The sequence below is a fragment of the Phoca vitulina genome, unplaced genomic scaffold (genome assembly GCF_004348235.1).
Source record: "Phoca vitulina isolate PV1807 unplaced genomic scaffold, GSC_HSeal_1.0 scaffold16, whole genome shotgun sequence".
NCBI classification, from domain to species: domain Eukaryota; kingdom Metazoa; phylum Chordata; class Mammalia; order Carnivora; family Phocidae; genus Phoca; species Phoca vitulina.
Window position 1 is genome coordinate 29,017,706 of NW_022589719.1, and position 11,710 is coordinate 29,029,415.

General features: G+C 61.0%; 1 protein-coding gene across 3 annotated transcripts in view; it reads left to right on the top strand.

Annotated features, from left to right (window-relative positions):
• Window positions 1–7,973, top strand: part of FADS2 (fatty acid desaturase 2) — a 30,591-nt gene extending 22,618 nt beyond the window's left edge. For all 3 annotated transcript variants that reach the window (XM_032414281.1, XM_032414283.1, XM_032414282.1), the window contains 5 exons: window positions 4,522–4,619; window positions 4,793–4,889; window positions 5,160–5,239; window positions 5,690–5,815; window positions 6,183–7,973. In XM_032414281.1, coding sequence (XP_032270172.1) covers window positions 4,522–4,619; window positions 4,793–4,889; window positions 5,160–5,239; window positions 5,690–5,815; window positions 6,183–6,234 — 453 coding nt within the window. In that variant the 3' untranslated portion in view covers window positions 6,235–7,973. The remainder of the gene's footprint in view (window positions 1–4,521; window positions 4,620–4,792; window positions 4,890–5,159; window positions 5,240–5,689; window positions 5,816–6,182) is intronic.
• The last annotated feature ends 3,737 nt before the right edge of the window (window positions 7,974–11,710 follow it).

Genomic DNA, 11,710 nt, shown 5'->3' on the forward strand with positions numbered 1-11,710 from the left:
TACAGGTGGGCCCCGGGGGCACCTGCCCCCGGGGTGGGGGGGTGGGCGGCCTCGGCACTCTCAGGAAGGGACCTGCTCTGGGGCTGCCAGGATCTCTGCCACATCCCTACACGTTCCCCTGTACCCACACCCCGCGGGGCCAGTGGGGGGCCACGGCCTTTGCAGAGCTCCCTCAGAAAGCTCCTGAAGGCGACGTGATGAGAGCCAAATTGGGCCCGCCTGTCCGCCACCCCGGCCGTTGCCTCCCGCGTCCCCGCATCCCCCGAGACCCCGTGGCCGGGGCACGCCGCGCTCTCCGTGGTAAAGGGAGAGCAGCCGGGCAGTGGCTGAGCTGAGAGGTGGATTCGTTTGCTCAGCCTACACGCCAAGGCCGCTCTGTCCCACGGCAGAGATGCGGCATCAGAGTTCTGGAGGCCAGAAGTCCAAGGCGAGGTGTTGTCCGCGTAGGTCCTCCTGTGGGCAGTTAGGCAGGACCTGGTCCGGGCCAGTGTCCCTGGCTGCTGGGCGGCTGGGTCTTCTGCCTGGGTCTCGGGATCGTTGTCCCTGCATTCATCTGTGTCTGCGTCCAGAGTCCCCTTTCTTAAGAACGCCGGTTGCAGTGAGCTAGAGCCCACCCTATTGACCCCATCGGCCACGACCCTATCTCCAAATAAAGTCTTGCGAGGCCCTGGGATGAGGGCTTCAACATGTGCATTTTAGGGGACACGATCCAGCCTGTAACACCAGGCTTGGTGCAAGCTCCAGATTCTGTGTCCAGAGAGAGAGAGTGCGTGCGGTGCACGCCCCTGTCGTTGGCTTTATGTGCATGTGCAGGCGGGATTCGGCATGAAAGGTGATCAGAATGACCTGGATGGAGTAGTCACCAACAGGCAGTCTGCGGCAAAGTGGGGTTCGTGGGGACAGGGACAGTGCCCCCTGCCCTGGAGACCAAGTGGAGGGTCACTTAGGATCACGGGTTGGTTTGTTTGTTTTCTTAGTCCAGTTTTATAAAGGAAAATATCGGGACTCTGAGAGTTTGGGGACTTGCCCAGGGTGACACCAAGGGGTGGGTCAGGCCCTTAGAACTTAGGCCGTGTCCTGTACTGTCCCCCCCCACTTCAGCTACCAATCTCTCAAGTAACAGTCCCTCATATTTCTATAGCGTTTGCAGGGCTTCAGAGTACTTTGCCTTGTCCTCTCTCATTGAAACTGTGGGCAAAGGGGCCACGCCTGTTGATTCTGCTGATGTCCAGGACTGGGACTCAGGAGCCCCGGGTGGGGGGTGTGGGGGTGAGCGAGGCAGCGGGGCTCTGGAAGTCTCTGCCAGTCCTGTGTTGGTAGAAGCAGTACCACCCACTTCTAGGGCACGATATTTTCCCAGAAGTGAGCCTTTCATCCGTACTTACTATGTCGCAGCACGGCCACCCTCATTATGTCATTTGACCCTGGCTTATGAGTGAAGTGACACGGGCCGGAGGGACGGACTTTCTGGGTCAGTTGCGTGATGGGCATTTGAGCCCAGATCTCTCGCCTATGGTAACTACTGTTTCCACTGGGCTCCCTGGGGCCTGGAAGGAGTCACTCAAGCTGAAGAGGAGTTTGAGCCCTGCTCTGTCGGGTTTCGTGGTGCTGCTGGGCGTATTTTAATGAACTTTTATGACTCCTGCCTAAATATATACTTTTCTTTTTACTGTGCTTGTTCCCCAAGGGACAAAGCGCTCAATAAGGACAACAGGAAAGGAAATAAGACTGTGCCTGGATGGGATCAGATGGCAGACCCAGGGAAATCTGATAGGGCCCCTAGGTCTTTCGGGGCCCCCCGCTCGGTGGTGGGGAGTCTGGGCAGCCCTGCCCTTGACCCTACTGGGGAGTAGGGCTCCAGCTGGGTGGGAGGGATAGGCCTCCAGGCTTAGGCTCCTTCTTTGAAGCAGCTGACTGCAGTCAGTGCTCGGTGCTGAGGATTCAGGGAAGATAGGATCCGGTGTCCCGCACCCCCAGGGGTCCGTGACTGCGTGGGGCAGAGGTGGGTCCTGCACTGCGCTTTTCTGATTTACGGTAACAGCGAGCTTAGGTGCCAAGTGCAGCCCTGGCTTGGGGCTGTGGTCCTTGACAGGAGCAATTCTCTTGGGCCAGTTGGCAGTATCTGGAGACCTTTTTGATTGTCACAACGCAGGGGAGATTGGGTGCTCCTGGCATCAGGCATCTGGTGGGCATCCAGGCCCAGACGCCAGTCATGTGGAGGAGAGGGCTTGATGCACTCGGAGAGCCTCAAGGAGGGAGGTTTTTGCCCCCCTGGCAGTGTTGGTGGTGACCGTATCCTGGAGATGCTTCTCAGCCGCCCTCCCTGGAGGTTCTGCGTCCGACACCACAAACCACTCTCTCCTGAAATTCTCCCTGTCAGCTTCCAAGTCCCACCTCTGCTGGTTCTCCTCCACCTCTCTATTACTCCCGCATATGCTTCACACCCTATCCCTGAAACCAGTGGTTCCGGGGTCGTGGGTCGCTCTGCACAAAAAGAAATAAGATCGGTCCCATGGATATACATGTATTTTCTACTGTACTACGTACACACACGAAAGAAACGAAGGCGAATGTGATGAAGTGTAGGAGCAGAACTTGTAATGCTTGCTTCTCCCACCCCCTTAAAGACCCTTCGCTGGATCCCAGGTCATGCCCGGGGCCCACTGCCGCCCATCCAGACTCTCCCTTCCCGCAGACCTCCCAGCTGCTCCCCTCTGCTCGCCTCCTCAGCTGACGACACCCATGCAGGGACCAGCCTGGATTCCTCACGACTAAGCAGTCCCCAAACGCAACTGCCCAGGCCTCCTAGATCGTTCTGGAATCTGTGTCTCCTCCTTGGGGCTGTGGGCCTTGCTCTGGGTCTCCCATCATTTCGTGTCCATCTCCCGATGGAGGCCTTTCCTAAATTCGAGCGTCATGTCAGGACCACCCCCATGCTCCCCTTGCTTCTGTCACCTTCCAAACGGTATTGAAGGGATCTCTTTATAAGCCTGTCCTTCCAGGCACAGTGCTCCTGAAGGCCCTCCTTTGGCTCCCAGCACCCAACTCCACCCGCGAATAGAGAGGAGGCATTCACAGAGTTTGAGGAGCTTAACTGCACGCAGACTTGAGGATGAGTTTGCCAAGCAGACGAGGGCGGGCAGGAGGCCCAGATGGAAGCGACCCTGCAGTGTGACAGAGCCTGGCCTGGCCAGGTGCACGTGGGTCGGGAGACTGGCTGCACGAGGCCAGGTTGGCGGGCTGGCGTGCGGAGGGCCCATGCGCCCTACCCAGGGGCTGGATCTCATCCTGTATCCCCTAGTGGGGAAGGAGGCGAGTGGGGGCTCTGAGGATGGCAGCGTCACCACCCATGTGGGGAAGATCTCCATGGCGACAAAGCGCAAAGGGACTGGGTTAGAGTCGTTCAGAGCTTTTCCTTGCCGGCTACACTCACTGTTGCAATACATGGCCAACCCATGGCCAACTTCAGTGGGAGGTCTCTCCCCAGCCTGCAGATGGGGGCACGGAGGCCCAGCTGAATACATCACCACACAGAGCCAGCAGGGAGCCGGGACTCACACGGGCAGCCCGACCCAGTGCCTGTGCTCGGATCACTACCCTGCCAAGGCTCTGGAGAGGAAAAGTGATGGGGGGGGAGGAAACCGTGCAAAGGCCCCGAGGCAGGAATAAGCTGGGTCAGGGTGGCCCAAGAGAGGGTTCGTCCTGATCCCACTGAGCTCTGTGGGAAAGGCAGCTTCTTCTATTGGGGCTAAGAAGGTGGCTCTGGTTGCCATGGTACCCGAGGGAGAGCAGGAGACCAACGGGAGGCTCCCGCTATGGCCCAGTGGAGGCACGCAGCCTCGGGTCGAAGAGAGGTGGTGGGGAGAGAGGGACACCCTCCACAGAGCACCTGGCTGGGAGGTTTGCCATGGAGGGTGGGGCAGTCAGGGCAGCCGAGGGAAGCGCTTGTCCAGGTGAGGGAAGACCTGCAAGCTCAGGATCCCATGGCCACCCCAGCGAGGGGCAGGAAGGGAGAGGGGACAGGAGAACTGGGCACGGGGCGGGGGGGGCGACTAGCATGTGAGAAGTAGCTGGAGGGGGGCCCATATGGAGAAGATGGACAGTATCGTCGGTCTTTGCCCTGCCAGGAAAGAGATCCCAGGTGCTGATGGGTAAGAAGGACATGGCCGAAGGGCAGTTGTTGGTGGGGGGGAGGTCCATGTACATTCAGAATCCCTGGGGCCGTGAAAGGGCTGCTCCTGGCTGATATCTCCTGGTCCCTGCCCTGTTTCCCTGAAGCAAAGCCCCCAGCCCCCTCCTGCGGCTCACTCAGCATTTCCCTGGAAACAAAGACGGTCACCAACCCTGTGCAAGCAAGCATCACATCCTCCGTGGGCCTGGTGCCCAACTTCCTCGAGGCCTGTTGGGGGTTCTTGGACACCTTTGCCTCGCGGGGCGTGGGAGGGCTGTGTGCACATCGGTGATCAGGACGTGGTGCCGGGGTGGGTGGTGGTCCCGTATCCAATCTCGTTCTCTCTGCAGGACTTGGCCTGGGCTATGAGCTACTATGCCCGGTTCTTCATCACCTACGTCCCTTTCTATGGCATTCTGGGAGCCGTCCTTTTCCTCAACTTCATCAGGTACCTGCGCTTGGCCTTGACAGGACTTTGATAGGAGGGCCCGTGCGGAAGGGCTCTGAGCTCCCCACTTCCTGCCCAGGCCGTCTGGGGCTGAGGGAGAGGGTCTGTTCCCACCGTGGCCGGGCCCCGTGGCAACTCCCGTGGCTCCCGCGCTGAGCTGTGCTCTCTTCCAGGTTCCTGGAAAGCCATTGGTTTGTGTGGGTCACACAGATGAACCACCTCGTCATGGAGATTGACCATGAGCCCTACCGCGACTGGTTCAGCAGCCAGGTGAGGGCAGCCAGAGCTGGTCACCGGGGCCCAGTGGAGCCTGTGGGTCCATCTCCCCGGCCTCCAGCACTCGGCTGCTCAGTGGGCCCGGTGCTGTACTGGGCTTCCCTGGGGCTGCCTGTGGCCTTCCGCTGGACGGGACCGGTGGGGGATCTGGGCGGGCCGAGGTCTCTAGGCCGGGTGGGTTGTTAGGGAGGGGTGGGCCTCATGGGAAGGAGACGAAGCCTTTCCTTCTCCCTTGTCCTGGCCTCTCACCCCTCCCCTCCGCAGCTGGTAGCCACCTGCAACGTGGAGCAGTCCTTGTTCAACGACTGGTTCAGCGGGCACCTCAACTTCCAGATCGAGCACCAGTGAGCGCGAGCGGGCGGGCAGGCTGGGAAGGCGGGTGGAACCGGGGGAGGGAAGAGGTCACCAGCCCCATCCGGGCACGGGCAGCACATGGGGGCTTCCCTCTCCACCCTGGCCAGGCCCCGAGCGTGGCTCTGCAGCCAGCCCACTGAGGTGAGGGGAAGGGGCTCACACGGCCCTATGACAGCCACCCCTCCTGAGTGGCCCAAGCTTTGTCATTACAGAGGTCTCCCTTGATCCTGCAAGCCTAGCAGGGCAGGGGGGTTGATCCCTTTATTGACAGGGAAACAGAGGCCCAGCTCCCCCCGCCCCCGTGCGCCGGTCTCCTGGGGAGGGGCGGGGGGCCGCACAGGGAGAGCTGTGGACAGGGTCTCCCTGGCCCTGACCGCCCATGTCTGTGCGGGCTGTGAGCGGAGGCGGGGGCGCCCTCACCCTGTCCCCGCTCTCCCCAGCCTCTTCCCCACCATGCCTCGGCACAACTTCCACAAGGTCGCACCGCTGGTGAAGTCCCTGTGCGCCAAGCACGGCATCAAGTACCAGGAGAAGCCGCTGCTGAGGGCCATGCTGGACATCATCAGGTAAGCGGGGGGGGGGGGGGGGGGGGGGGGGGGGGGGGGGGGGGGGCCGTGGGGTTCCTGGGGCCCAAGGAAGAGACCGAGAGGCGCGCAGCTGGGACTGCCCACGTTGGGGACTGACAGCCACCAGAGGGGATGAGCCCTCCTGGCCCGTGTCCCCGCCGGGCCACCTCCCTTACTAGGAATGACCTGGCTTCGCTCTGGGCTGGATGGGGACCCTCCCTTTATCCTTCCTCCAGGGGTTCCCCGGGGAGCCCTGAGCAGGCAACCCTGCAGCCCCGCTGAGAGCTGAGAAGCACCGCACCCCCAGCGCGGCCTCTGCAGCCACCCTCTCCCTAGGGCTCCCCTGACGGTCCCCTCCTCTTCCCAGGTGTCTGAAGAAGTCCGGGGAGCTGTGGCTGGACGCCTACCTCCACAAATGAAGCAACAGCCCTGGGGGCACCCACGGGGAAGGGGGAGCAGGTGGGAGTGCTGGCCACAGGGAAGGGTGGGCTTTTGTTCTGAGGGGTGTCCACGAGGTTGGGGTACATGCTGGCTTGGGGATCCCATTTTTGGTCTTTCTGCTGTTTTTCTCTCCGCTTTCGCTTCGCTTCTCTCTCTGACACCCTCCCTCATGGGGCCGCCCTCTATCAGGTGGCCCCTCACCTTCTCCCAGCTCCCACCCCCAGGAGCAGAGAGAGGTGCTCTGTCCCGGCCCCCAACTTCTGCCAGACCAGAGGTCCACAGATACGGCCCGTAACACCCCCTCTTGCTGCCTGGCCTCTAGGCCTCACACTGCCTTGTCTTCCTCCGATACTCCTGAGGTCCGTGGGGGACCTGGGGTCCTAGTTGGGCACCACGGCTCCCTGGTCTGCAGGCCTGGCCCCGCCCTCTGACATGGCCCCAGTGGCCCTGGCCCCGACCCCGTGCCCGGTGTTAGGGAGTGTGTGCTTGATGCACCCGACCCCCTCCCGGCCCACACTGGGACCGGGGCTCAGGGCCTCCCTGCTGGCACCCCTTCTCTTCAGATGTCCAGGGTCCTGGCCCTGACCCTGGCTCCCTTTGCCTGCAGTGCAGCCAGCTCAGACCTCGGGGCCCAGGCAAGTGTCCTCGCCCCATGGGAGCCCCCTGACCCAAGGCTTGTGCTGTTCCATCCCACCATCTGCCATGTCTCCCCAGCTCCACAGCCTGGGACCTGGGGCCAAGGCGGCCATCCTGAAGGTGGGCTTGGCCAAGGCCATGGCCCGGTCAGAGGATCAGCTGGCCTGTTGGCTCAGCCCTGCCCCACCCCCCACATCCCCTTCAGATGTTTAACGGGGCTGGGAGACCTAAGATTCTGGAGCGATCGGACCCTTCTCCGAAGTGCTCCGTTACCTGCCAGGCAGTGCTAGTCAGTCTCTAGCTGCTTGGCCGAGTGGCCTTGAGCCCTTCAAGCTGCAGGAGGGCGCCTCACACAGCCTCTCCCCATGCTGGGACTGCCAGTGTGGACGTGCTCACACTATCTTCCGCTCTCTCCTGTCCTGTTTTTTTCAACCTTTTGTTATAGATACATTCTGACAGGGGGAGCGACAACAGGGCTGGGCCTTGTCAACCTTTTACCACCTGCCTCTCCGGGCCCCGCCGTGGGCTGAGCCTGCCCGGCTCACTCACGGAGGCCACAGGGACCCCAACTGTGGGGGCTGCAGGAGCCGCTGCTGTCGAGAGGGCAGCAGGGGCCCAGGGGGAGGCAGTGCCAGAGAAGATGACCCTGAGGATCTGGGGGTGTGGGAGGGAGATATGATGAGGGCCCAGTGAAAACTGCAACAAGAAGTTTGAGGGCTGGAGGCCGGGCGGCGGAGGGGATGGGGAGTGAGCGGGAGGGAGGCACCCAGGGCTGCTAGATTCGGAAATCTAACCCACTAACCAATATTTAGCTTCGGGGGAGGGGAGCTCAAAGTGGGGGCCTGTGGGGGAGGGCTGTCGTCCCCCAGCTCTGGCCAGCCACGGGGGACGCATCCTGTGTGACAGACCTGTGGGTTGCCATGGCAACGTGGGCCCCCCGAGGCCCTCCCGCCAAGAACACAGGCCCTAAGAGCTGTCCTTCCCTAGAGACAGAATGGATCCATAGGGAACTGATGTTAATTTTTACCATGTCACTTCCCCACCCCTACATTTTTTGGAAATAAAAGTAATTTTATTCTCATTTCTTGCACATTAATGCTGGGCGGGCTGTCGGGACCGAGGAAGGGGCTTTGTAGCCGGGGCACCGGGGAGGAGGCCCATGCTGGTGGAGGCAGGCTTTTTGCTGTCCCCTCCCCAGCTGCAGTCACCCTACCCCCATCCCCTGCTGCCTCTGCTCAGGAGAGAACTTCTCTCCCCTTCCCTGAAGTGCATTCACACAAACCCAACCCCACACATGGCCGCTGGAGCCAAAGGAGGCTTTCTGGAAGGTCTCTGGAGGGCAACAAGGAGAAGCACATTCCTGACCTCCCCATTCCCCATCTCTGTTCCTAGTTCCTCCTGGGACCAGCTGTCTGCTCACAATTTTCTCGTCAATGCACAGAGCGCTGGGGGGCAAAGAGACTCTCAGAAGGGGCTTTGGAAAGTCCTGGAGACCTATGCTTCCATCCTATGGCCCCTGGGTCCAGCTCAGGGGCTCATTTGGTCCCCACACCCTGGGGAGACCCCATGCCGTCTCAGCCCAGGGCCGCCAGATTCACAGGCAGCGGCAGACCGTGAATCCTGGGTCTGTCCTACCGCCAAACCTGGGCAAAGTCCACAGGGCTGTGCCAGGAGCACTGGTACTGTTTGCCTTCCACTGTACCAGAAGCCCACATGCTGCCCTGCTCCCCTGCCTGCGGGCTGTCTCGGCCAGCAGGTGAAGCTAGGTGTGCCAGCGAAGGGCCAAGGGGTTCGGCATAGCCAGCGCCTGGCCTTGTGTCTCCTCCCAGCAGGGCTGTGGGGTAGACCCTCGTGCCCCTCTTGCTTTCCCCGTGACCCCAGTATCACGGGCAGGGACGGCCAGCTGTCCCAGGTAGGGTGGGGGTGGTTCCCCAGTGGGTGCAGGGACTCAGCAGTAGGACCCAGGTTTGCAGGAAGGAGCCCTGAGCCAGGAGGCAGAGACCCACTGAGTGGCCTCGGGTGAGCCCCGTGCCCTGGTCCTCTGGGCCAGTCCCGCCATTTGTATAGGGAAGGCACTGGGCTGCCGTGATGCTGTCACTCTCCACACCTGTGAGCCTTGGCCTGGCCCTTCCAGTAGAGAGGTCTTCGAGGCTGGAAGACCACGAGGAACACACCTTCCATCCTTCTTACCTGTGCCTGTGTTCTGCCTCCTACCTGGGCAGGGCGTGGCTCCTGGTCCCCCAGGATGGGACATTACAGGCCCCGCCACCCCACCAGCTCTAAGTTCATCCCCTGCGCCAAGCAGGCTCCTGGGGACAGGGAGAGTGGTGGGGAGGACTGATGGGCTTGGAGGACGTTGTGGCTCTGAGGGCACCAGCTAAATCTTGGATCAGGTCAGCGGGCACTTGGATCTTCGCTGTGGCTTTTTCCTTTTTTTAAAGATTTTATTTATTTATCTGACAGAGCGAGAGAGAGCACAAGCAGGGGGAACAGACAGCAGAGGGAGAGGGAGAAGCAGGCTCCCTGCCAAGCAGGGAGCCTGATGTGGGGCTCGATCCCAGGACCCTGGGATCACGACCTGAGCCGAAGGCAGACGCTTAACGACTAAGCCACCCAGGCGCCCCTCACTGTGGCTTTTTCCCCCCACACAGTCTTTGTGCTCAAGTATTCTTACCCTGGCGGCACGAAGTTGGGGACACCCATACCTGCTGTCTGCTTAATTGTTTCTCCTGTCCCCAAACTCTGTGGAGGCTCTTGCCCAACACGGAGTCATGGGTTTCTCCACCCTCGCACCCCATCCCAAAGTCATGAGTCCCTGACATGGGTGGTCCTGAGTGATCACAAGACCCGAAGCTTCCATACTCGGTGGAGGCTGGGACCAGAAGGGCAAGAACTGGCCAGAGGCCACACGGTGGCAGCAGCTGGATCCCTGCTCCTCACCCCGCACTCTGCCTGGCCATGTCCTCCACTCCCTCAAGGCAAGGGCTGTTTCCCAGAACAAGACGTCCCCCAACACCATCATGTCAAATGTCAGACCACTCCCAAGAGGCCCAGCAGCTGGCCAGAGGGGGCAGAGACGGTGGAAGGAGTCCCTGGGGGGCTGAGAGCCTGCTCAGCTTGGTGGGTGGCCTGGGCACGTGCAGGGCGCTGGGCCCCGAGGAGGGGCTGGCCCAGCAGCCTGGGCTGTGCGTGGACCTGGAGCCGCAGCGGTGGTCAGTGCCTTGGCAAGTTCCTTAGGCGTCCGGTGGGCCACTCAGAAACCCTCTTGGTCCGTTGGGAGGAGAGAGGAGGCCTTTGGTGACAAGGGGCAGGGTGGGGGTGGCAGCCCTGGGCTCCAATTGCCTTTGGGAGTCACCGATCACTGCTCAGGAGATAGTGCCTTGGGCCAATCAGGACTCCTCAGCTGTCCTAGCTGCACCGTCCCTGGAGAGGTGCGTCACTCTGGACAGGATGCAGCTTCTCACAAAGCCCCTGGTCTGACACCTGACATGGAAATGAGACACTGTGGATCCCAGGAGTGCCTACAAGCACTTTTGGGAAAAGACTGAGGCCAGAGGGGAAGGCGTGGCCCGGGTCCAGGAACTCGGGGTTCTCTGGGCTGCATTGGACATTTCGAATCAGCCTGGCCAAGCACACACAACCAGCGGCCACCTCGCATGCTAGCATTTGAAGACCAAGTCTCCACTGCCCTCTGCCCTCATAAATGTTTCTTTGGATGTTGAAGGCATTTAGTTCTTTCTTCCAAATCACCTGGTTCAAGAATCCAGAATTAGGGACAGGTCCCGAGAGCTTGGAAAGGGCCAAGCAGAATACGCAGCCAGGTGCTCCCAGACCTGCCGCGGGTGGGGGTGGGGGGACCCTGTGAAAGATCTATGACCTGTCCTGTCACATAGGAGTTCATTCATAACCCAGACCAGCCACTCCCAACATTACCGGCAGGTCTGGTTCTTGTGAATCTCCTTTCCCACCATCTGCCCGGGCTGACCACGGGAGACTCCGTAAATGCTGGTTGACTGAAGGAACAAATCAGCAAGTCCTGGCTGCCCACAGCCGTTCTGCTTTTCCTCTGCGCCCAAGACTATGTGCAGACCATCAAGCAGGGATCGGGGGTTTCTTGGAGGCTCCGCCAAGGCCCTTCCTTCTTTCCTTTTACACCCCTGGCCCACACTGCCTAGGTTTTTGTTCCAGGACTCCGGAAGAGACCTCCCGATAGAGAAGTGGAGCTCAGCTCAGGAGAGGGGTGATGACCTGGCCGCATGGGGGACAGAGTGGGACAAGGGCAAAGATGACCCGCCAGTGAAGGACACTTCCCCAAGTGTCCTCTGAGCAAGTCACTAGGCAACCACCGATTTGCAGAGGAAGAGCGCACTCCCCGAGGCCACCACCAGGGGCAGCACGGAGCGTGGCACGCCCCACCGCGGTGCAGATACTCTGGACGCCCCTAGGTGGCGTCGCAGGCTCAGCATTCCCTACCGCGGGGACGTGCTGCCCCCAAGGACAGGGTGTTAACATTTCCGGTAAGTGCCTGTGCATCCGAGCCACTGCAGGAAATGCACTGACGGCCCAGGAGATAGAGGGACATGATAGAGGGACTGCCGTCAGGGCCCACATGGCACCCGGAGGCAGCAGGGTTTCCATAGGCGGCCACAGGAAGGGGGGTCTCCCAGCAGAGGGAACAGCCTGGGCAGGGGCCCTGAATGTGGGATCTGCTCTGGACATGGGGTCAGAGACAGCCACGGGCTTGTCCCAGGTCAGGGCAGGTGGGGCCCCAGGGTGTTGGAGTGCGTGCATGAAGTTTTAAAAAATTCTGAGCCCTGT